The sequence below is a fragment of the Euleptes europaea genome, chromosome 4 (assembly GCF_029931775.1).
Source record: "Euleptes europaea isolate rEulEur1 chromosome 4, rEulEur1.hap1, whole genome shotgun sequence".
Lineage (NCBI taxonomy): Eukaryota > Metazoa > Chordata > Lepidosauria > Squamata > Sphaerodactylidae > Euleptes > Euleptes europaea.
The window spans coordinates 29494324-29519846 of NC_079315.1; the positions used below are offsets into that span (position 1 = coordinate 29494324).

The 25523-nt window shown below is 43.3% G+C and overlaps 1 protein-coding gene across 1 annotated transcript in view; it reads right to left on the reverse strand.

Annotated features, from left to right (window-relative positions):
• Positions 1 to 25523, reverse strand: part of SVEP1 (sushi, von Willebrand factor type A, EGF and pentraxin domain containing 1) — a 162135-nt gene that overhangs the window by 126069 nt on the left and 10543 nt on the right. Inside the window, exons 2-3 of the mRNA XM_056849206.1 lie at positions 13003 to 13258; positions 11942 to 12118 (exon numbers count right to left, since the gene is read on the reverse strand). Coding sequence (XP_056705184.1) covers positions 11942 to 12118; positions 13003 to 13258 — 433 coding nt within the window. The remainder of the gene's footprint in view (positions 1 to 11941; positions 12119 to 13002; positions 13259 to 25523) is intronic.

Genomic DNA, 25523 nt, shown 5'->3' on the forward strand with positions numbered 1-25523 from the left:
CTAGTGATTGGCAAGGACAACAGAGCCATGCAGTTATGCCACTCATTCCTTTAAAAAATCCCTTTTAATTGCATTTTATTTTTGTTCATCGGTGCCCCAGAGGTAGAGAAGAGGGGATGCCACACAAAGAACCATCAAAGATCCTAACTCCTTCCCCCATTCTGCTTTTAAAAAGCCCCTAGCACAGAATGACCGATCCCTCCTGAGTTAGTCTGCCTACCCATTTTAGGGGTTCACTAGAACGGCAACAGTCACAGGCTCAGCTGTATCAGGGATTAGAAAGGTCCTTTTGCATCATAGCTACTCTCTAAGCATGTAAAAGCAGCTCTCTATCCCTCCTCCAGTACTGCTGTTTTCACTTTCCTGTCCTACCTTTTAAAGCTATTGCAGTAGCTTCTTTCCTCTTTCATGCAAAGGAAAAGGAGGCTCATAACCACACACACCTACCCACCCACTCATTCACACACACACACACACACACACACACACCTTTGCTCTGGATTGGGAAATGCTTATTTAGAAATTGCAACTACTATGGCTCAAAATAAGATATGATATCACTTTGTATGCATAATATTACAGATTAGATATATTGGTGCAAAATATATTAATTTATAATACTGTAAATAAAACTCTGACAATAAACTATTTCATATGTATTAAACTCATACAAGTAGTTTTACAAATAAATATAGCTAGTAAAATTAAAAAGATTATAAACAGACACTGGCATGTCATCCAAGACATACCTGGTTGTTCAGAACCTCCCATAGTTGCTTTAAGACGTACTTCATCTTTAAGAGTCCATCTTGTCCACACCGACATTAGACCTCTTTCAATACAAACAGGGCTGGCTGGCCACTTCCGTTGTGGCACATGCGCAATGTGCGCATATTCACTTCCAGTCAAACAATTGACTGGACTTTTAGAGTAGACCTGCATAAGATTGCACTTCTGGTCACTGTGTGTGTGTGTGTGTGTGTGTGTGTGTGTGTGTGTGTGTGGCCCCCGAATGATGTCCAAGATATCCAAATGGCCCTTGGCAGAAAAAGGTTCCCCACCCCTGGCTTAATTGATATGTCCCAGGAGTAAACTAAAATGGCACTGCATACATGCACCAATACATGAAATTCTAATCCCTTTTGTTTTAATAACAAAACCTTTGTCATCTGCAGTAGTGATCAGGGGTGTGCAAAACAGGGTGCCCCCAGCCATCCTCCATTATTCCATATGGAAGGGAAAAATTCATATAAAAACCTCCAAGCTGCTTCCAGGGCAAAAGCCATGTTTGCAAGCAGCAATCACTATGAAATCTCTCCCCCGGAAGAACCAACACAACAAGCCCAACAGAACTACTGCAGAACCCAGTAATCCCCATAGAAACACAAGCCAGTGAGCCAAGCCAAACAGAACCAAAATCAAACCAGAGAATCTCTGCAGTGGAAACACAAGGTGGGCGAGCACTTTTAAAAGCCCAGCAGAACCAATTGCAACTGTGGCAGTGCAAGCTAAACAAAACCAAAGCAAAACCACAGCAGAACAAATCCAAGCGGGGGTGGGGTTTTTGCAAGTGCTGCATAACACTGTAAAAACCACAAAGGGGGCAAAGAAGGGGGGGAAGTCTTGAAACTGACAAACACTTGAAATTGACACAAGCAGTCTGGCAAGCCCACAAAAAAACCCTGAGACACAGAAACAAATGGTAGACAGAAAAGAAAAAACAGTCCTGGAAGCCTGCAAATGCTGGCTCCTGATTTTCCCAGTAAATCCTGAATATTTCCAGGATTTTTGGGGACCTTTTTTTGTATACCGAAAAATTCTCAGATATATTTAGGATGCCAAATATACCCGGCAAATATTGATAAGGCATTTTTGGGTATATTTTTGGCTTGAGTGTATCTGAATACACACCATTAGCACTGACTCTCCCACTATATAGTAGGGCACATTGTATGCCATGAGATAACTGTTGGTATTCCTTGACAAGCGAATTCATTTCACAATTAAAACAATCTCCAAATGGTGAAATCCTAACCATAGTTACACTCTTCTAAGTTCATTGTAGTCAATGGCCTGAATGTGTGTAACTCTGCTTAGGATTCCACTGCAAAGCACCCACAGGAGGAGGCTACTGCAACCGCTCTGCATGATTTTTCGCTTCAGTCTCCAATTGTGGAGGGGAAGTCTGCAATCAGATCAATGAATTACTCCCAGCACAGAGATACAGCTGAATTATACACCCTCAGTGAAGACACTAACCCCGAAACTGACACGGAGTGACACAGAAAGGTAGCCTGCTTGAGGTGTCTAATTTGTGCTCGAAAGAGTAAAACTTTCCATGTAAAAGACTGATAAGTTTTAAACCGGGGGGGGGGGGCGACGACCCTGAGCTATCAAAAATTTGGGAAACATCTAAAACTTACTATCATAAATGATATTCATATAAACCTCTCTAGCACCAAGACCATTTTTCAGTGGCTAAGTAGGCTTATTAAGCTCTACTCAACAGACACTCAAAGCACGGGGGGGGGGGGGATAGTCAAAGCTTGACATCAAAGCACAGTAATATTAAAAGATATCCCAGGCCCCAATTTTTGCATTTAAAGTTAAACCAATTTTTAACGGTAAAGCATATCTCATAATTAAAGATTAAGAGACCCAAATTTACTGGCATATATAAATGGCTGCTAGGAATGAATAACCATAGCTAGCTCTATCTATATACCACTTCAGTCACATTGCACATTGGCAGCTGCACAGAGTCATTGTTATTACATTTCTACAACAACATAGAGCAAAACTCACATGGAAAATAAGCTGGCTGGAAAACCATAAAGTTCCCTGAAACAACTGTCTTACTTGATAATTAACTCTATTTCAGTATTTAATCCCTCTAAGGTAGGGTTGCCAATCACCAGTTGGTGGCTGGAGGTCTCCCAGAATTACAACTGGTCTCCAGGCAACAGAGATCAGTTCCCCTGGAGAAAATGGCTGCTTTGGAAGGTGGACTGTGTGGCATTATACCCTGCTGAGGTCCCTCCCCTCCTCAAATCCCACCCTCCACAGGCCCCACTCTCAAAATCTCCAGGTACAGGCATATCTCAGAGATATTGCAGGTTCTGCAATAAAACGATGACTGGGAAATGTAGGCCTGCAGGACAACGGGCAACAAGGCCCAATGCCTGTACATTTGGAAAATGCCACCTTCAGGCCTACTGACGACTCCACTACTCAGCATCAGGCCTAAGATCATGACAGGCTTTCCTGCAGACTTGAAACAGAACAGGCCTGTTCTGTTGTAAAACACATGGATCTGCCTGTATATAATGCAGTCTATATAGTTTAAATTCAGCATGCTATCCACTACATCACTGTCTACCAGCCTAACATTAAAATGCTATTAATGTCCTGCTTTAAAGTGACTGTAACCAAAACCCACGAAGGAAAAAACCCATAATCAGCATAGCTATTGAACAGAAAATCCGTAATTTATCCCACTGATCATTATAGGAGATTTCCCCCCCCCCCACTATTACACACATTGCACCTCTTCTCTGTGAAATGTACAGGGTTGTCATCTTGTCAACCACAATTCAGTGTTAATCACTAAAAGAAATTTGTTGTTGATTGACTGGAATAACTTTTTAAAGCAAATAATATACATAATGTAGTGTAAATTCTTATAAAGTGACAACAATAGAGGAGACAGATTCTCTTCACTTCTTCACAAGTAGTGTCTTAGATGCTATCTGCATAAAGTAACGTTGATGTTTACAACAGCCAGTTGGGCAAGTGGCTATTTACAAGCCAGATTTGTATGATGCAAGTGGGAACCTGCAAGGGCTTAAGGGGGGGGGGCATCTCATTTCCTCCTCCACTATTTCCTCTTTCCCTTTCCTGAAAGCCCCCATATCTTCTCCCCTTTTCCAGCTTCCTTCTCTCCTTCTAGGGTTGCCAATCTCCAGGGGGGGACTAGAGATGTCCTGGAATCACAACAGATCTCCCAACTGCAAAGATCAGTTCCCCTTAGGGTTGCCAGCTCCAGTTTGGGAAATTCCTGGAGATCTGGAGGTGAAGCCTTTGAAGGGCAATGTTTACGGAGGGTAACGGCTTCAGTAGGATATAATGCCATAGAGTCCACCCTCCAAAGCAGTCATTTTCTCCAGGGGAAATGATCTCTGTCGTCCGGAGATCCGTTGTAATTCCGGGAGATCGCCAGCCCCCACCTGGAGGTTGGCAACCCTAGTTCCCCTGAAGGAAATGGCTGCTTTGGAGGGTAGAGTCTAAGGCCTTATACCTTTCTGGGGTTCTCCCCTACTCAAATCCCACCCTCCCCAGGTTTAACCCCAAACCTCCAGAAGTTTCCTAACATGAAATTGGCAACCCTATCTCCTTCCTACCCAACAGCCAACCTACCTTTATCTGCCCCTCTGTCTTAAGCTTACCTAGGAAAACTGTGGCCCAGTTGTGTGGTGCCAGCCATTAGGCCAGGCCTACTTGTATGGTAGGGAACCCTCATGGACTTGTGAGCTGGCACCTCACTTTCCCCTGTATCCTCCTCCCCACACTATCTCCCCATTCCCCCCCCCCATTCCCTTCCCTGGCAACCCCCATATCCTCTCCCCTTTCCCTGACTCAGTCTCTCCTTCTCAGCCATTCATCAGCCTATCTTTTAACTGCCTATCATCTTTAGCTATATTTATTATTTATTTCATTTATACCCCATCTTTCTCCACAGTGGGGACCAATGCAGCTTATTCTGCTTTCCTCTTTTTTATTCGAACAACCCTGTGAAGTAGGTTAGACTGAAAGTATGTAACTGGTCCAAAATCACCCCATGAGCTTCTACAGCAAGATGGGGACTTTAACCTGGATCTTTCAGATCCTGTTATGAAGCTCTAACGGCTACAAAACACTGGATTTTGTAGGGTGCCTGCTGCCAAACAGTAGTAAGTAGCCAGGCCGTGATGAATCATGCAAATCGGGTGGTATCAAGTTGCCCACTGTTTGCTGCCAGGCCCAGGCCTGACCCCAGTGAGTCTTCCCTGAGTGGCCAAAACAGCCCTGAAAAGGACCCTGCCTTTTACTCACAGAAATTGAAGTCTGGAATGCTGTGGCTGCCTAGCAAAAGCCACTGATGGAATCCATTTTTTAAAGCTACAGGTACTCCTTTATCATTTTGGGGTTGTTAAAACTTACCAGTGTATTTTTTTTTTTTTTAGATTTTACATTTTTCTGCAAACCTGAGGTGTTTTTCAGGTTTGTAAAAAGATCTGTTTGCTCGTTCACCACTGCAGTCTTTGGATTTAAGTATCCTCAGGTTTGGCTGTCTTCGCTATTAGTATATAGATTATATGCTCAGAGAATGAAAGATAAAAAACAGTCAGCATTAGACTCACCTCCATCATTTTCTAGCTTCATGAGGAGCCAGAATCTCTTCCCGAAAATTAAACCAGGCATAAAAAAAACGCTGACTAAACATTCTAGACAGTATCATAAGCCACCCTGGAACAAAAGCACAATTTCCAGGCAGCAAAGTAAATGGATCATATTCTCTGGATAACATGTTGGAATTGTACTTGATACTTTTGTATATTACAAAAAAGGAAACATTTCAAAGTCATCAAAAGTTCAAGTAAAGACAATTATTGGTTTCTGTCCAAGTTCATGAATTCTCCTGTCAGACCCACTCAATAAATCTTTTAGCATAAGTATCTTACAGTTTAAATAAACATTAAAATCTCTGAACAATGGTTAAAATCTCACTCATCCAGTCAGTATATCTCAGAGAAGTTGCAGACTTTCACTGCCTGAAAATAACTCTTTAAATTGCTGAAATACATCACTTTCTTTTAACGTTAACTGGCAAAAACAGATCCAAATACGATCTGTAAATTGTTTCGAGGTTCTGCTGGAAATCCCTAAGGCATAGGTCCCTAGGTAAATTGTGTAGCAACCATGCTCAGGCTAAGCAGCTGAGTCACTGCTTGGCTGGGAGACCTCCTGGGAACCTCTGACAAAGTAGGGGTACAGATTAAACAAATAAAATCCCTTTCCTTATTCTACTTGCTTCACAAATTCTTAACAGATCTTTTTGCAGAAGACCAACCCAACACAGAAAGAAAAGAGATGTATGGGAGAGAAAAGGTACACATTTTTATGTCCACGTGTGTCTGCATGTGAGGCTCTCCACTCTCCAGCTCTGTTGGCTAGCCCACAGCTGTTCTGTTGGGCTCTTCTGGTGGGTCGCCCAAGGCCTCAGAATGAGAAGGGGGTGGTTTCACCAGACTCCTTCTCTGTCCCAGGACAGCATCCCTCCTCCAGTCCAGAGCTGGGCTCTTCCTTCTTCTCTGGCCTCTTACAGGAGCTCATTTTAAAGAGGCTGTCTAGCCCCAACCTTCACCACCACCTGCTAATCCCCACCAACCCAGCCACACTGGGCCTATGCCTGAGGAGTGGTGATTGCTTTCTCCTTCTCCCCCCTCCCTGCTTCCTTCCCTCTCCCCCCTTAGCTAGCAAACTTCCCCCTTTTTCCTCCCCCCTCCCCTTCTCTGTAATCCTACCCTCTCTATATTTCTCTCCCTCCTTCTCAGACTATCCCACCTCCTTGCCTTACTGTCTGCAGCATCTGCAGTGTCAGGAAGTTTCTCCAGGCCCAGAGTAGGGTTGCCAACTTCCATGTACTAGTTGGAGATTTCCTGCTATTGCAACTGATCTCCAGCTGGTAGAGATCAGTTTACCTGGAGAAAATGGCTATTTTGGCAATTGGACTCTATGGCATTGAAGTCCCTCCCCTCCCCAAACCCTCCCCTCCTTAGGCTCTGCCCCAAAAGCCTCCTGCCGATGGCAAAGAGGGACCTGGCAACCCTAGCCCAGAGTGGCTTCCCTATCACTAAGCCAGGTGCAGCTCCAGGCCTCAGGGCCTGGCCACAGCAGCGATAGAGTCTGGTAACTGCTCCAGGCAGAAGAGTTTCCCGGATGCTGGAGCTGCTGTAGGCAAGCCCACAGAGCCTCCTAGATACTGGCACCGCTGCGGTTGAGACCAGAGAGCCTCCTGGCACCCACCACTGCACATGTACCCGTAGAAGTTTCCAGCATCCTCCACTGCAGCAGTTAGGCCTGGAGCCTCTCCTAGCGTCTACCACTGCTACTGCCGAGCCTGGAGTGGCTATACAGATAAGTGCATTGGCTGAGCAAGTGCAGACAATACTTTAAAAAAAAAAATTGTGGGGAATTTAAACCCCCAGTATGTTTTTTTAAACATTTCAGATTTTCTGTAAACTTGGGGTGTCCCCCAAATTTGCAGAAAAATCTGTTTAGTGTCAATGTGGCCCCAACCCATCCATTTAGATATCCACAGGTGGGGGCCAAGCTTCACTATTAGATATACAGATACTCAGGTTTCAGGCCAGAATCCAAAGAACCATGTCACCTGCATATTAGTAAACAATGCCACAAAGGACAGTAACCTACCACTCACAGTTTTCTTTCTGTACACAAAATGAATCTGAGTTACAAAGCAAATCTGAAATATACTGATTTTGATCTCTGGGGTGTTTTTCTTTTACCCCAGTACATTAAATATGTTCCGGGTAAAAAAGTACCTCATGAATTTCCCACTTCCCCAGATAACACTGCTCCATGAAAGTATTTTAAGTGCTTTGGAGAGAAACATCCCCCCCTGATAACTGATGACCTTTTCTGATAATCTGGAGAACAACTACCTTATCAAAGAGAAATCTGTTTTGGGAGAAGAAAAACACCCTGCCAAACTTGCAAATTTTATTAATGCAGTTATTTCCCACCCCATATGAAAATGTGTTTTCAGGGTCTAGGTCTCTGGATATTGTAAAAAGTCTTCTGCCAGCAAAAACATTTTTCAACATTGTGAGATATTTTTCTACCCCATGAGACACTGGAATTCTGTTTGGAGTAAAAATACACCTCAGAATATTTATTTTTATTTATTTTATTTCAAATATTTCTATGGGGCTTTTGCACCCAAATAGGGTGCTCAAGGCAGCAAACATCAAAACATTTCAACATTAAAACATTTAAGATATTAAATCAACATTTTGAAAATAGTTAACCCATTCAATACAAACATATAAACACACAACACACATAAACAACCAGGGAGGAGGGCCAATATCAGTTATTGGGGGTATGCCAAACAAAACAAAACAAAATCTTCACCTGGTAGCAGAAGACAACAACAGAGGGAATCAGACTCCCGGGGAGGGAGTTCCAAAGTTTTAGAGCCACGACTGAGAAGGCCCTTTCTCAGGTTGCAGCCCATCTAATCTGAGCCAGTGGGGGCACCCTAAGCAGGGACTCTGAAGATTACCTGAGTGGACAGATAGGTTCATATGGGATATATGTTGGCCCCAAGCCATCTAGGGCTTTACAAGTCAATACCAGCATCTTGAATTGCACCCCAAAGCAAATTGGGAGCCAGTGTTGATGAAACAAGATGGAATGACATGTTCCCTATGACCCACTCCAGCCAACATTCTGGCTGCAGTATTCTGTAACAACTGTCATTTTTGGACAGTGTTCAAGGGTAGCCCCATGTAGAACACATTGCAATATTCTAATCTAGATGTTACTAGGGCATGCAACACAGTGGCAAGATCTTTCCTGTCCCAAAAGAACTGCAGCTGGTTCAAGAGCTGCAGCTGGTAAAAGGCACCCCTGGCTACTGTTGCCACCTGTTTATCCAACAGGAAGCCCAGGTCCAGAAGCACCCCACAAGCTACAAACCTGCTCCTTTAAGGGTAGCACAACCCCATCTAGAATGGAAGATATCCCAATACAATTAGTGTAAATTATTCAGAATGCACCCACACTTAAATCTTTTAGTGTATGGGTTGCCTGCAGCATTCTCCTATTCCTTATATTGTGGATGGAGAAGAACCCATGTGCAAATGTCAAAAAGAAAAAGCTAAACTCTGACAAAAGGTAGGGTTTCCAAATACTTTTCATCCCTTGGAAGGAACATGTGGTCTTTTGCCTTTTTCTGAAAAAATGCAAGAAGGTTTTAGAAAGATTAAGTAATGTTTTCAAGGAAAAACTAAACCCTTCAGGCCAGATCTATGACGTGTGGCCATAGCTTCAACTGAGCTCCTTCCAATAAGTGCATGTGAAGCAGATGGTAGATTTGCACATGCATCATATAATATACGCCACCTTTTAAAAACTTCCGCTTGCTGATGCATTGCTGATGTTGTTATAAAAAAATAACATATCGTCAAATGCAGTCATTAAAATTATGCATTTTACATTGCATGTGTTCAGAAAAAAGCAAAAATAGCATGTGCAGACAGTGCTGAATGTGTTTTGCCTGTTATGGGCTCCCATGTGGCATCTCAGGCAAATTTTCGTTTTACTTGTAAACTATGATAAATACAGAAATCTCACATTAGAAAATTCAATTTGCATAAATCAACCATCTTCACGCTAGTGCCTAATCTAAGCCAGATGTGTTTGATCGTTATTGCAGTTACTAAAAACATTTCACCAACTAAATTCTCCAACGCGCTGCAAGTAGCAATCTCATTTTGCTAAGAGCCTCAGAAATGCATCCCATAGGAATGCATTGTTCTGCAAACACCATGGGTTGGATCCAATGACTCCATTCCACTGAATGAAGAGTATTGCTCCAGAGGAAGGAGGCTGCCTCCATTAGGGCAGACACCTTACATGCTGAGCAAGACTCCTCATAGTAGAAGAGAGTCACTGGATCCAACCCACTGGGATCTTAATGCAGTTATAGGACACTTTTCAGGAATTCTGACAATACATGTTAACAAGAGATTAGGGTGCTAGAATAATATGTACCCTAACTGCTATGGTGATGTGGTTAAAGTATTGAACTAGGATCTGGAAGACCCTTGTCAAATCCCCACTCCGCCATGGAAACTTGGTGGGTGACCCTGGACCCAACACTTTCTCTCAGCCTAATCTACCTTACAGGGTTGTTATTGTGAGGACAAAGTGTTGGGGGCAATAACAATATTGTAAGCTGCTTTGGGCCCTTTGAGAAGAAATGTGTGGTATAAACAAATAAAACAAAATAAGTATTCCTCTATGATGCCTTCATTTTCCTTTCTTCCTTAACTCACAGTGCATTCCTGAGATCTAAGGGCGAAAGCCCTTAGGAGGCCAGGAAGGCGTCGCCCCGGCATCCAGCCCTCCCCCCCACCGGCATCCAGGCTACTAACGCTGGTGTTAGTGGCCTGAACGCTGTCGGGAAGGACTAGACGCCGGTTGCAGGGCTGGCCTAGGATGCTGACGGGGCCTTCCAGTGGGGTCCAAATGCCGTCAAAGGCCGCACCAGCATCCTGGGAGGCATTCCCGGTGTGTTACGGCACCAGGCTGGGGGAGAAGCCACCTTTAGCGGCCTCCAAAGCCCCTTTGGGCCAGGAACGCCCCTTTTTATTTTTGCTGAGATATGCCACCTTTTAGGTGGCATATCTTCCGTGCAACTCTATGAGGGTTGCATGGATTTTTAACGCCGGGAGGAGGTTTCGGCAGGGCCACAACCTCCTTTGGAGGCAGCGCAGCCTTGTTGCCTCCACAGACCGGTGCAGGCATTCCTTTCAGGAATGCACTGCCAATCTGTCCTTTCTTAAGATTTGACCTCTGTTTATCCTTTCTTCCCCTTGATTTTTTTTGGGGGGCGGGGTCAGTTACACTCAATTCAAATTTGACATCCAAGTTAGAATAATATCATATCAATTCGAAACTGTAGCAGAAGGGAGACTTATTTACAATGTCAGAAGGACAACCCCTGAGCCCATAAAAGAGCAAGGTATTGTTTTATATGCTGGATACTGGGGGTTACCGCACTTTGTATTCCCAGCGATGTATTAAGCATTTGAAAATGTTATTAAAAACATCGCTTTAAAAGGGTTTTTGGATACCACAGCTAATAAATGGTTGGAAGACGTCTTCACAGCTAAAGGGGCCAAAGTGCGAACAGTATTTCTTATAACATTTTCAAACTCTTAATACATTGGTAGGATACACAGAAAGTGCGAACAGTATTTTTTATAACATTTTCAAACTCTTAATACATCGCTGGGAATACAAAGTGTGGTAACAGCCACTGTCTACATTGTTAACTAAAACTGATTTGAAGGGCTGTACTCTTTTAAATAAATCACTTCATAATTTTAATTATATGACTTTTAGTTTATAGCATTTAGTTTCAAGTGAAGTGTTCTCCTATGATAGAGGTAGCTGTTTCTGAATGCAAGCTCCCTGAAATACCCCTCATGGGGTCTTCTGAAGCATGTACCGGTCCAATGAGCTGAAGAAAAGCCAGAATTGGCTCTTTGCTTTGGGGAAGAGGAAATGGGAAATGCACCAGCAGGTGCTAGCAAGAACATATGTGATGTACTAGTTAGGGTGCCAGATTACCATCTAGAAGCCCTGGTTCGAATCCCCACTTTGACATGGAAGCTCACTGAGTGACCATGGGTCAGTCTCTCTGTCTCTCTCAGCCTAAATTAGCTTATAGGGTTGTTGTGAAGACAAAATGGAAAAGGGGAGAATGACACTGTAAGTCACCGGGCTCCCCATTGAGAAAAGTGGGATATAAATATCTGAATAAATGAATGGGTCTCATGTGTACCATGTTGGGTCTCACTGCCCCAATACATAGCTGCAGGGCTGTGCTTGGCTTGGTGGGTCACGACTTGTGCAGGCCAGGCCTATATCTAAAGGTCTGGATACAAGCTGAGAACTTTCTTGGCCCTGCTTACATTTGGTGTGCTAAGGAAACCATACAATGTGTTGATACATAAACATGGTACATTCTGTAGTGCTAAGTGCCATGTGATGTACTGAACACTGCCATCACCGTAAGTTAGTCGTGTAAACGAGATCCTTTGGCCAGCAATTACCATCTGTATTAAACAAGAAAACAGACACTGACCTGTACATTCATGCTGCAGCCCTTTGCCATAGTATCCCTTCTCACAGATGCACTCAAATTGTCCTGTGTGAGTACCACATTTGCAGCTTGCCATAACATCACAGCAGTTTTCACTCCCATCACAAAGGTACGAGCAATAGGAAATATCTTCTTGAATGTAACTACCAGAAGGCAGATCTGTAAATCATAGGAGACTGAGGAATCAGTGTGTTACACAACAAAACAAACAAGCAAATTAGAGACGATCATCATGACACAACTATAGTGAAAAATTTGCTTTACACACAAGTGTAAGAATTGTAAGATTTTTTCTTGTATTCACATTTCATGTTCAAGTCTTGATAGGGTAAATATTGCTTTAAGACAAATATTGCATTACAACAATGTCAAGGCATTTGCAAGGTTTATACTTAAATTTAAATAACTTGGGCATTTGAATTCTCAGGTGGAAAGGTTTGCAAGTTAAAGCTTTGCTCACACAGAATCATGTACCTTGAGAGGTCAGAGAACTTCAGATGATGAGGGTGAATGTGGACTAGGGTGTTAACAATTGACAGGGCTGTATTTATTCTTGGTAGGCCAAACCCGGATGACCCAGGCTGACCTCAGCAATAGGAAATATCTTGATCTCAGAAGCTAAGCAGGGTCATCCCTGGCTAGTACTTGGATGGGAGACCTCCAAGGAAGTCCAAGGTCCAACACAGAGGCAGGCAATGGCAAACCACCTCTTATCATCTCTTCCCCTGAAAACCCTATGGGGTCACTATAAAATGGCTGCCTTGACGCCACTTTTCATTAACACCCACCATATTTAAATTCTTTATATTTGGATGTAGCAATGTTATATACCCAAGAAATGAGTTTTTTCCCTAGCATCTTGATTTTTATTTAATCAGCTATTTATCAAAGGTTATTTTCTAATTAAAATGAATAATAAAAGTTAATGTACTTAAAAAAAACATAGTAGTTATAAAGATTTATGACAGCCACAAATGCATTCCACAGAGAATCAAATGCATTCTGTTCAGTCAGAAATGAAACAGGAAAGAGGATCAGATTACCTTCGTGAAGGGCTCTGCGTGCTAAAGCTTCAAACTCTGCAAAACTGTGGAGCAGGTAGCAGTGTTCCTCCTTTGGATGAGAAGCCATGTCATTCAGTTCTCGAATGTTGCCTTGCCATATCCCAAATGTGAAGATCTCCACTCCAAATTCACGCAAGGATGCTGCAATGGGCCTGGGATCTCCTCCATTGGAATAACCATCCGTAATGAGGAATATCACCTTGGTAGCATTTGTACGGGAGTGAAGCAGTATTTGCTACAAAAAGGAATTTTAAAAACAACATCTTTAGCCAAGAGTTAGCAAGTTGATGACCTGCTTATGGTCTTTCCAGCCTGTGTACACTCCCTTTGCTAGTGTTGTTTAACTTAACATGATTTTTGTGGGACCACCCAATAGTAACAGCTTAAGGTCAACAATGTGTTAGCAGACAGCGTGGTTATCGAGCCAAATGCTGACTCATATTTCTTGTGGCTTAAAATTCAGTATACAGATGCTATAAGTACATCAACCAATCGACACATGAAGCTGCTTTATACAGTTTATCTATCATGGTCAGTTTTGCCTACTCTGACTAGCAGAGGCTTTCCTGTGTCTTAGGCAGAGGTCTTTCACATCACACCATCTACCCTTGATCTGTTTAACTAGAGATGCCAGGGATTGAACCTGGGACCTTCTGCATGCAAAAGAGATGCTCTGCCACTGCGCCACAGTCATATTGCTAACACAGAAACAATTATTTCCCTGACTGTTCAAGTAGTGCATTACAGTCCAAGTACTGGGCTTAGAGGGGAGTAACTCTGTTTAAGACTGTATTGCAAATCTGTTTTAAGATTTCTTTTTCCTTAGAAGTTCATTCACAGCCTAATTGTTTGGGGGGGGGGTGTCAATACCTGAAAGAGTCAGTTACCCACTAAAGTTAATTTGCATTATTTTGTAACAAGGGATTACTGATTGGTTAAACAAATTTGAAGCATCCTTTCCAAATATATGTAAACTGCCATATGTAGCTCAGATTCCATGAAACATTTCTGCTAACAGAAAGGACTTATAAAATTGATTCTCCCTTCCCAGGGGCAGTATTTTAGGGGTCATTTTAGGCTGTACCTGGAAGGAAGTCCCATTCCAATGATGGAAATCCATGTCATCAGTGGAGATTTACTACAGGATCCAAGCTTATAAGCGTCCACATTTCCCCAATAAATTGTGGTAGCTTTTAATTATGTTAGCCTATAAAACTAAGCTATCCCTTGTTACACAACAATTTAATTGTTTCCCCCAACACTTGAACAATCCTATCCATCACTCTATATGTGACTACTCACATCGGTAAATGTATATACATAAGAGGCAGAAAGGATAATAGCTTTCCTTAACTGTTGCTAAGAAAGCTTCTATCTTCTCCCTCCCCCAAACTAGCAAAACCACATGTCCTAAGCTTCATCACAATGTATGAAACTATCCATGCAAACAGCATCCCACATCCACTGAATCCATCTGGTAGACCTGTTGGTCTACAATCTACCATACTGCTATATTTCTCATTTCTTTCTTTTTTATTATTATAATAGTATTTATTCAATAAAATTAACAACAGCAAAAAAGAAAAAGAAAAACATATAGCAGTCTTCATAATTTAAAATACAATATATATATATATATAAACTTAAGAAAACACACTCTGACTTTCTATATTACAGCTTCACGGTTTAGTCCTGCAAGCAAGACAGACAGCCGGCTAACCTAAAACAACTTCTCACCCATGATGATAAACTACTTAACAAGAACATGGACTCTGGCACCAAGGCCTGCAACAAACCAAGGTGCCAACTTTGCCCTCATATAGATTCTAGGAACACCATCTCAGGACCCACCAATGTCAGCCATACTATCTCAGGTTCATATTCCTGCTCATCTTCTAATGTGATTTATGCCATCACATGCCAGCAATGCCCTTCCACAATCTACATTGGACAAACAGGTCAGTCTCTTAGACAAAGATTAAATGGACATAAGTCTGACATCAGAAACCACAATATTCAAAACCCAGTGGGTGAACATTTCAACCTTCCAGGACATTCTGTTGCAGATTTAAGAGTAGCAGTTCTCTTACAAAGGAATTTTAAAGGGAGACTGGAAAGAGAAACTGCTGAATTACAGTTGATATTCAAACTAAAGTCAATGCATTTACCTGGGCTGAATAAAGACCTTGCATTCATGGCCCATTACCAATGCTGATTTCTCCACACCCATCTCTCCCCTGGACATCACAGACTCTTCTGCATAACACACCTAATCCCATCAAGCCTGCTACTCACATTTACATACTGTTCCTCTACTTAAAGACCGACGGATTCACATTCTAGCTGTATCTGAAGAAGTGAGCTGTGGCTCACGAAAGCTCATACCCTACCAAAAAATATTTTTGTTAGTCTTTAAGGTGCTACTGGACTCTTGCCCTTTTTGACTACTGCAAACAGACTAACACGGCTACCCACTGTGAATTATAAAATAGCTAGACTGTTATCGCAGAAAGTTGTCCTTTCCCACCCTTGATTATAAGATTTTCCATTTTATTTACAGTTCGTAACCATAGCTCGTCTAGGTTCATTGTATCACCATTTTTCTGATAGGTTGTTAACTTAATTAATACATATATTTCTTTTACTTTAACCAACCATTCCTCTACTTCCCCAACTTTCACCCTCCCCAGGCACTGCCCTCAAAATTTCCTCACATTTGTCAAGGCACTGCTGGCAACCCTAGTCTTAGGCTTAAAGTCAGCATGTGAGGAATCCCCCTTTGATGTCCTTTTATTGAAGACACGTCAGGAAAATGAAATGTGTTTTTAGTGAGGAAGCACCCCAAAGAGAAGAAAAGCACATAGATATTCTGAAAAGAATTTACAATTACAAAGGATCCATTTTAGAACAATTGTGGACAACAGGAATATTAATTTTGTGATAATATATTTTGTGCCGGCCTTTCTCTGATGCAATAAGTGCACAAAAGAAATACTAAGTTCCCCTAGCTAAGTATTCTGCTTCCTATAATAGAGAAGAAAACATACTTCACAGCAGGCAGATTCACAAGCAGTTTTAGGATAAATATTCCCAACAAATGTTTATCATTAACAGATGATTCTGAATCATGAAGCAAGGTTTGCAATCCCTTAATAATACAATCACTTAATAATAATTAATTAACCAAGCAATTAACTCCCTTAACATTTTGTAATTGATTAACCTGTCTGCTCAAAGTCTGCTTTTTCAGTAAATGTTTCTCTTAACCCAAGTAGAAAAAGTATTCAACTCTTTTTTCTTTCTCACACTCTTTGTAAGATAACTTATTGCATTCCTTCCTTTGACTGTTCCAGGAAACAGTAATATCACTGCCTTTGTTTCTTCTACCATAGAGAGTAATTTCATTTCCAAGGAGGAAAGAGATAAAACAACTCAGTGGCTGTTCTGGAACTTGAACAAGAGATTTCTTGAGATACTAATGCCAAGCATTCAAATTTAAAGCATATTTTTAGAGCTAAGGTGAATAACTGACTGGGGGGGGGGCTCATCTGCCTGTTAAATTGCAGTGAATTAAAGACAATTTTCATACTATTAGCATCTCCCTGAAAACACAGAATTAGGAGTGGTCACTTACCAATGTGGCTGCCCAGCCTCCCATTTTCTGTTCTCATCAAAACCAGAACAAGCCCCATGCTCCACTGCTATGACAGCTGGATGTGGGGCTCTTTTTACACCCCCAATGAAATTAATGTGGAAATTGAAAATGTAGTCGTACTCAAGGAGAGAGTGCACAATCACATCCCGTACTATTATTATGGGTTTTCCCAGTTTTTACATCTGGCCTTGAGTTGGATCAAAAGAACCACACATAAGAGTCTCCTCACAGAGCAAAAACTCTTCCCTCTGGCTGCAGCCCACCAACCCACCCCTTGTGAAATTAGGGTCAGCCCTAGTTAGTACTTGGATGGAAGACCACTGAGGACATCCTGGCTTGCTACTCCGAGGCAGGCAATGGCAAACCACCTCTGTTTGTCTCTTGCCTTGAAAACCGTATGGGGTTACCATAAGTCAGCTGCGAGTTGAAAGAAATTTCCACCACCACATTAATGGGGCTATCCTAGACAAAGTACTTTGTGGATGACCACTTATGTCACTCAATTATTTACTTATTACCCACCAAAACTTTGTAAAGATCTCCGGCATATTTCTAAGAGCCACTTGAGAGTTTGATTATGTAATAATTATGTAACATAATTATTCTGAAATTTGGGAAAGGAAATGAAGATCTGTGCATTTTCAAATGGGTAAATGAGAAGTTTCTCACAGAAGGACATTTTAGGAACACTAAGGACATTTTAGGAACAAAAAAGGTATAATACAATAGAGTTTTAAAATAGAGGACAGTGGCATAATAGCTCAGAGGAAGAGAAGAAAGGTGGCTGTTACACTGAAATGCAAGTTCCTACATTAATTCCACTAATGGTATTTTAACATAATAGAAGTCTTTTAGAATCCCTAGAAGGGCAGCATAATATTATCTCCAAGTTGTAATTTGTCTGCCAAAAACAATACACAAAGCAAAATGCCTAATTATACTAAATATTGAGAGAATAAATTACAGCTGTCTGAATGACTATATGGTACACTAAGCTATACTGAGGGGGTGTAATCTCCCTCCTTTTCGTAGACCAATGAATTATGTTGGAATAGTATCAAACCACCTTAAGAAGATTTTCAAAACAATGAGTTAATCTTAGTACCACTGAAGTGACTCGCAAGTTGTCCTAGAGATACTGTAATACTGCAACTATCTTTCACATATTATATTCAATTTTAGGTCATATTACCTTAAATAAGGATTTTGCCCCATAGAGAACAGCAAAAAAGCAGGCGCAGCAATGCCCTTCTCCCTGCTGGCATGCCGGGCCAAAAGGGAAAAGGAAGCTGCCTGCTGGCAGCTCCGCTCCCCCAGCACGCCCTGGGAACATTCCCTATGAAGCCAGTGTGGGCCTTTGCACTGGTGGGACGCCGGCAGAATGCCCATCCAGGGTCCCTAGGTGGTGCTGCTGTAGCAGCACCAACAGACCAGCATCTGGGCCTCCCCACCAGCGCCCGGCTCATCCTGGGTGGTGTAAGTAATGCCAACGCTGGCGCAGGGCCCCTCGAACACCAGAGCAGCCCCTTCCTGGCCTCCAAAGGACTTTCATCCTTGGATGTCAGGAATGGGCTGCCCGTCACTTACAGTGCCATCCCAAGGAGAATTACACCCTTCTAAGCCCACTGACTTCAATGTACTTAGAAGGGTGTAATTAATTCTTCTTAGGACTGCTCTGCCGATCCACTCCAGCAGCAAGACCCTGGCAGCAGCCACCCATCCCCTGTTATCGTCCACCAGCAGCCTGCCTGCCTCCTCTCTCTCCCACTTGTACACTGTCAATCCTTGGGCAGAAAATCCAGTGCCAAAACTCCCACATTAGCCCCAGGGAGGGGAGATGCAGGATCTGGGAAGCAGGAGGCTTGAGACCCAGCAGTAAAGGGTGCCAGGCATTGGGAAGGAGGAAAAAAGTCAGCCCTGTGTACCGGAGCAAGGCTCCTAAACTTCCTGTGAGCCACCTGCATGAAGGGAGGGGAGCTTTATATTAATTTTGTTTTTAAACTATAGTGCAAGTGTGCTAACAATCTGAATATACATAGCAAATATTCTAGCACTGTTGCTTATGAAAGTACTGCCTGGCACTTCTGCTGATGGAAAGGTTTGCCAGACTGTAATCTATATTTAGAGCTGTGTGGAACCAATGACTGACCAATTTACAACTGATTGTGGAACAGTAGTATCTCAGCAGCTGTAGTGTGGTGGCTTTGTTACTATGATCTGCTGGAAGCCATATTTGGAAGTGTAACTTTGTGTAATGTGTGTAAAAAAGTAAATGAGTGCGAGTAGGATAAAAATCTGAGTCATTCTGCAAGTGTGTGATATAAGCGTTCATTTAGGGACATGAACACATGACGCTGCCTGAGCCTTAATCAGACCAATGGCCTAACAAGGCCAGTATTGCATACTCCGACTGGCGGCAAATTTTACCTGCTACTTGCTACATGATCCTTTGAACTGAAAATGCTATGGATTGGATCTAGGACCATCTGTATGCAAGACATGCTCTACCACGGAGCCACAGCCCCACCCCTGGTATTAATACGTCATCCTCAAGCTTTGGCGTCAACCCAGTCCATTTGTTCATAACTGACTTGCTGATTCCTTATTCCCCAAATACACCATCAAAAAACTTGGTAGTCCTATAACAAGCCTTTTGCAACTCAATAAAGTGAGAGTGGACGACGTGTTCAGCACTGATGCCACCAAAAACCTATAAAGATCCAGAGGAATAGAGTTAGCCGTGGTTTCCCTTTCACACGTGATGGGCATTGAAGCCCTCCTCCACTGTGTTCTCACATTACAGTTAGAAGGGTCCTAGCTCAGTGATAGAGAATCTGCTTGGCATGCAGAAGGTCCCAGGTTCAATCCCCGGCATCTCCAGTTAAAGGGCAAGAAGGTGATGTGAAAGACCCCTACCTGAGACCCTGGAGAGCTGCTGCTGGTCTGAACAGACAATACTGACTTTCATGAACCAAGGATCTGATTCAGTATAAGGCAGCTTCATGTGTTCAATTGTCCCCCAACCCTGTTTTAATTTTTGTTTCATGTACAGGAGCATGGGTTCAGAACTGATATAGGAATAACACACTGCATAGGAATAACAATGCCTTTTAAAAACCTTTTTAAAAATCCTCCGTGCATTTGCAGAGGCAACTCCACCTCCCCCATCTAAAAGGCAGACTGAGGTGTGAGGAATTCTCTTCTGTTTTTAAATAAAACCTTCAAGAGCATGAGTAATGCTGCACAGGAATAATGCAATAACTTTTAAAAACGTTTATTTTAAAAAAAACGAATTTGCAGTTACCTCCAAGAGATCCCCTCCCCCTTCTCTCTGTCCAAAATGCAGGTTGGAGGATTCTCTTCTGTTACGCTAACGGCTGTAATTAACAAGCACTTCATGGAAGTCCTACAAATTGAGTTTCCCATTCAGACCCAAGAAGCTGCTCTTGCTCATAGCACCATGGATGGGAAATACCACTTTCTTAACAGGTTTGAAATAAATCAGGATTTTGGATTGAAAAAACAGGTTGTCGATGGTCCATGCACAAACAGAGGACAACCTTATGTGCAGACATGAAAAAATGCATGAGTCAAAAAAAAAAAAAAAGCATGAGTCAAGTGGCTAAAATGTGGGAAATCTTTTGTGCAAAATCTATGACTTCCATATTTAGTAACTAACTTAACATCACAGTGAAACTTCGTGGGGCAAAACTTGAAATATAAAGAAGACATAGGTTATATGGAATTCCTGGATGGTGTTCTTCTAACAGAACATGATAACACACAACACAGGTTGTGTGTTATCACTCCTAGGAAGGAACAAATTGGGACAACAGTACTGTCAAGATTACAAGTCTGTCAGATAGTTTGACAGGTGCAGGATAGATCAGTGAGATCTAAGGATGATGTAATCAGCCTGGAAAGTACCTGGGGAGCTAGAGGAAGCTGGCCTGATCCAGTTAGAGCCAGGTGGCTGATGCAATGCAGTAGCAATACCAGGATAATTGGATATCTACTGTGATTGGTGGCTGCGTCCACCAGGTGTATATAATGAAGTGAAACCGCAGTTCTATGCGGGATGTTATGAGCGGAGAGTGTGAAAGGAGTATCTGTATATATTTCTGCACTGTACAAATAAACTACACTTTTCTATGTGGCCGTGGACTTTCTGATGGGTATCCTGGACAAGACTGCTAATCCGCTTGGCTTCCGCGTCAGGGTTATGGGCCCAGCTCCTCTACGTTACAGGAGTGTTTCTGCTACACTGCGCAGGTTTTATGTGTGGTGGTAGTTAAGCAGAGTCCAGGATTTTCAGAAGCTACTAGAAGAGTGACGGCTGTGTGTAAGTAATGGCACAACAATCTTTTATCCCAGTGGATAAACTCACCTCAGAGAATTACCACGTTTGGTCTGTGAGGTTGGAGCAGTATCTGAAAAGGGAGGATTTATGGAATGCTGTGGAAAGACTCCCTACTACAGCAGCCGAGATTGCCAGGGACATAAAAGCCCTTGCCAATATCACCTTGACGGTGGGAGATGACCAGCTTATTTATGTTGTTGGCAAAGAGCATGCAAAGTTGGCATGGGATAGTCTGCGAGCAGTGTATCTCCGGGACTCAGCTGGCACGCTGCTAGCACTAATGAGGCGTCTTTATAGATGCCATAAATCACTGCACACGCCGGCCGCAGCCCACTTGAAGACCCTAGCAGAGGTGTTTAGACAGCTGGAGTTGAGGGGAAAAGTTATATCTGCGGAGGACCGGGTGTATTTGCTTTTGAGTTCTCTGGATGCGAGCTTTGATGTTTTAGTAATCTCGCTGGAGAGCCTGGCAGCAGGGCAATTAACCTATGAATACTTGATTGGACGAATTCTGGAAGAAGAGGAACGACGGGAGGAAGGACGTAAGCAGAAGACAGCAGCCCAGCTGAGATACACCCCTGAGGTTAAATCAACGAATCGCCCATCTGCCGAGACCTCAGCCCCCCAGCGCGTTTTTCATCCCAGGCAGAGAGACTGGATAGAGTCTACGCCGAGGACTGCAGCCGAGCTGTTTAGACAACCCCGAGACGGGCAAGAGGTCTACTCAGCGCAGAGCCAGTGGCAGCAGCAGAGGGGAGGCGACAGAAGGCAGAGTAGGAGCTACAAGCAAGATGAGGAATGCGTGATGTTTGTCAAAAAGTGTTTTCTCTGTGGGTCCTCACAACATTTGAAAAGACATTGTCCCCAGTTGGCCAGGAATAAGCAACCAAAGAGACAGTCAGTGAATGGAACTTACACTGCTGTTGTGCTAGCAGAGGCTGGAGACAAAGAGAACATTTGGCTCTTGGACAGTGGAGCAAGTACATGTTTTGTTAACAAAGCTTCCATGTTGGTTAACCAAAAGCAGTCTGCTAAGTCTAATGTAAGTCTGGCAGATGGGAGACACTTAAAGGTACACTCTGAAGGGGAGGTGTTTTTCCCAGAGTTAAATCATAAGTTTCAAAATGTACTTTGTGTGCCTGAGTTACAGCATAGTTTGCTAAGTGTTTCTGTGCTGGCTAAGACTGGTTTTAAGGTGCAGTTTGAAGGAAACACCTGCCAGATAAGCCAGGGGGAGGTTGTAATGTTAGAAGGACACTTGCAAAAGGATGTCTATGTGGTGCATAGAAGGACAGGAGAAACTTCTATGGTAGTGGAGTCTGTGAATAAAAATCCACATAATGAGTGCATACACCTTCTACATAGGCGTTTTGGCCACGCCTCCTTTTCCATTCTAAAGAAGACCCTGAGTGTGTTAGGGAAGGATGACATTAAGTTGAATGGGTGTAATTCTTTCCTAGATTGCACTGTCTGCAAATCTGTTAAAAGCAGACGTAGTCCAGTGGCTAAGGTAAGCCAAAGGGTGGCAAGCAGACCTCTGCAAATTGCTCATTTAGATCTCTGTGGTCCATTTCCTGAGAGTGTGTCTAAGAACCGGTACGCTTTATGCATTGTGGATGATTTCTCTCGTTATGGCTGGGTGTATCTGCTGAAGCAGAAAAGTGAGGCATGTCAAACCATCAAGTATTGGATTAAAAGGGTGGAAAGGCAGCTAGACCTCAAGGTATCCAGTATATAATCTGACAGAGGCGGTGAATTTGTCTCTAGTGCATTTACCCAGTGGTTAGAAAGCAAGGGAATTGAGCACAGATTGGCTAATCCCTGTGTTCCTCAGGAGAACGGTGTGGCTGAGAGGAGGATTGGTTATCTAAAGTCAATGTTGCAAGCTTTGATAGAGGATGCTAATTTAAAACCCAAGTTCTGGGGGGAAGGCATCAAGGTGGCTTGTTATTTGATTAATAGACTTTGGACCTCCAGCATTAACAATATTCCCTACAAGGCATTGTACAATAGAAATCCCTCTTTAAAGCATTTAAGAGTGTTTGGTACAAAGGCTTGGGTGAATATACCTTTAAAGAACCGCAGAACAGGTGGCAAGATGTAGCCCTGTTACTCACCGAGAGGGCTCTTTCCGCTCCGAGGTAAAAGGGGCATCTTGAAGCTTGGGTTTTCCCGCCCTTTGCTCAGGGAGGCAGGACTTAAAAACTTGTCATTTCCTGTCTCCTGGGCGGGAAAGCCTCCAGCTTCCACTTTTCCAAGAAGCCGGTTGCTAGAGACAGGAATAAAAAACTAGAGAAGACAAACATTACAGCCACGACCAAAAAACTTGGTATGGGAACAATCCAACGTTTAACATCCTATCTACACAAACAAGAACAAGAATTACTTGGTGTATTAAGGAATTAACGAAACAGAGGATAGGCTATCCTCAAGGCTAGAACAGACCTATGGACAATCAAAGGGCTGAGACTGTTAAGCCTGTGTTGTAGATAATCCCTCCTAGAGGGACATATTGTGAGAGAGAATGTAGTGTATGCTCTGAACTAGCTCAGGTTAACTATAAACCTGCCCCTCTAAATCAGGGTGGGGCAAGATGCCCCTTTTACCTCGGAGCGGAAAGAGCCCTCTCGGTGAGTAACAGGGCTACATTCCCGCTCCAGGCAAAAGGGGCATCTTGAAGCTTGGGATGTCCAAGAGCTTAAGTAGCATCCGGGTGGGATTTAGAGTTCCCCTTCCTCTATGACATGCTGTAAAATTCGCCTTCCAAAGGCCGCGTCTGCTGAAGCATAGGTGTTTATACGGTAATGCTTCACAAAGGTGGAATTGGAAGCCCAGGTGGCCGCCCTGCAAATTTCTTCGACTGACGCTTGCCTGTTAGCCGCTGCTGTGGTGGCGGCACTACGGACCGAATGGGCCGTGATGCCAGGAGGGATCGGAAGTTTGCTTTGATGGTAAGCTTCGGAAATGCAGCGCTTAATTGCTCGGCTTAAGGAAGGTCTGGACAATCTACGACCCTTATTTGGGGCCGAAACGGAAATGAATAGAAAATCTGTCGCCCTAAAGGAAGCTGTCCTTTTGATGTATGTTCGAAGAGCCCTACGGACGTCAAGGGTATGCCATGATTTTTCTTTTGGGTTCGTAGGATTAGGACAGAAGGAAGGAAGGTATATTTCTTGTTTCCTGTGGAAGGTAGAATTGACTTTAGGGATAAAGGATGGATCGGGTCTAAGCACCACTTTATCCCTTTGGAATAGACACAATTCTTTCCTAATAGAGAGGGCCCCCAGCTCTGAAATTCTCCTTGCAGAAGTAATCGCTGTAAGGAAGATAGTCTTCATTCCTAGATACTGAAGTTGAATCTCTCTCAACGGTTCAAATGGTGGTTTAGTAAGTGCACGAAGAACCAGACCAAGGCTCCATGAGGGAAACCTATGGATTGGAGGAGGAAGTGTTTGAGCTACTCCTTTAAGGAAGGCCTTAACCTGTGGGTGGCTTGCCAGGGTGTAGCCATCGAGTGAAGGAATTACCGTGGCTATGGCTGAAACCTGTTTGCGTAAGGTATTAGTCCTTAGGCCCAGTAGGACTCCATCCTGCAAAAAGGCTAGTAGTGAAGGGAGATCTATGTGAAGGGGATCTGTATGTTTACGTCTGCACCACCTAACAAAGGTTCTCCAGGTGTATTCATAAACTCTCCGTGTAGAAGGACGTCTGGCTTCTATTATGGTGTTGATCACTTCTTCGCTCAGTCGCAACTGACGTAGCCTTAGCCTTTCAATGTCCACACGCTGAGCTTGAACCAAGCTGGGTTGGGGTGTGATATTGGTCCCTGATGTAGTAAGTTTGGCAAATTTGGGAGCCTCCAAGGCCTCTGAACAGACATCGCCATCAGGTCTGCATACCACGGTCGGCGAGGCCAGTCCGGAGCAACCAGGATCACCAGAGCCTTCTCCAGTTGAATCTTCCTGATTACTCTTGGTAGAATGGGCAGGGGAGGAAAGGCATATAGGATACCTGGTGGCCAGGGGACTAGAAGAGCGTCTATTTGCTCCGCGCTCGGATGGAAAAAGCGAGAGAAAAATCTGGGAAGTTGTCGATTTTGACTCGAAGCAAATAGATCCACCTGAAGTGGTCCCGACTTCCGGTTGATCAGTTGGAATGCTTGATTGCAAAGAGCCCACTCCCCCTCGTCTAATGTCCGACGGCTGAGCCAATCTGCCTGTACATTGTGTACTCCTTGAATGTGTTCTGCCTGAATGTGGAGAAGGTTCTTTTCTGCCCAACGTAGGCTCTTTTCTGCTTCCTGGTGTAGCGTAGACGACCGGGACCCACCCTGTTTGTTTAGGTGAGCCTTCGTTGCTACGTTGTCCGTTCGAATGAGGACATGCTGGAATTGGATGTGGCTGTGAAAGTGAAGTAGTGCCAGGTAAACTGCTCTTAGTTCCAGGAGGTTTATGTGATGTTCTCGTTCCTCCGGGGACCACGTCC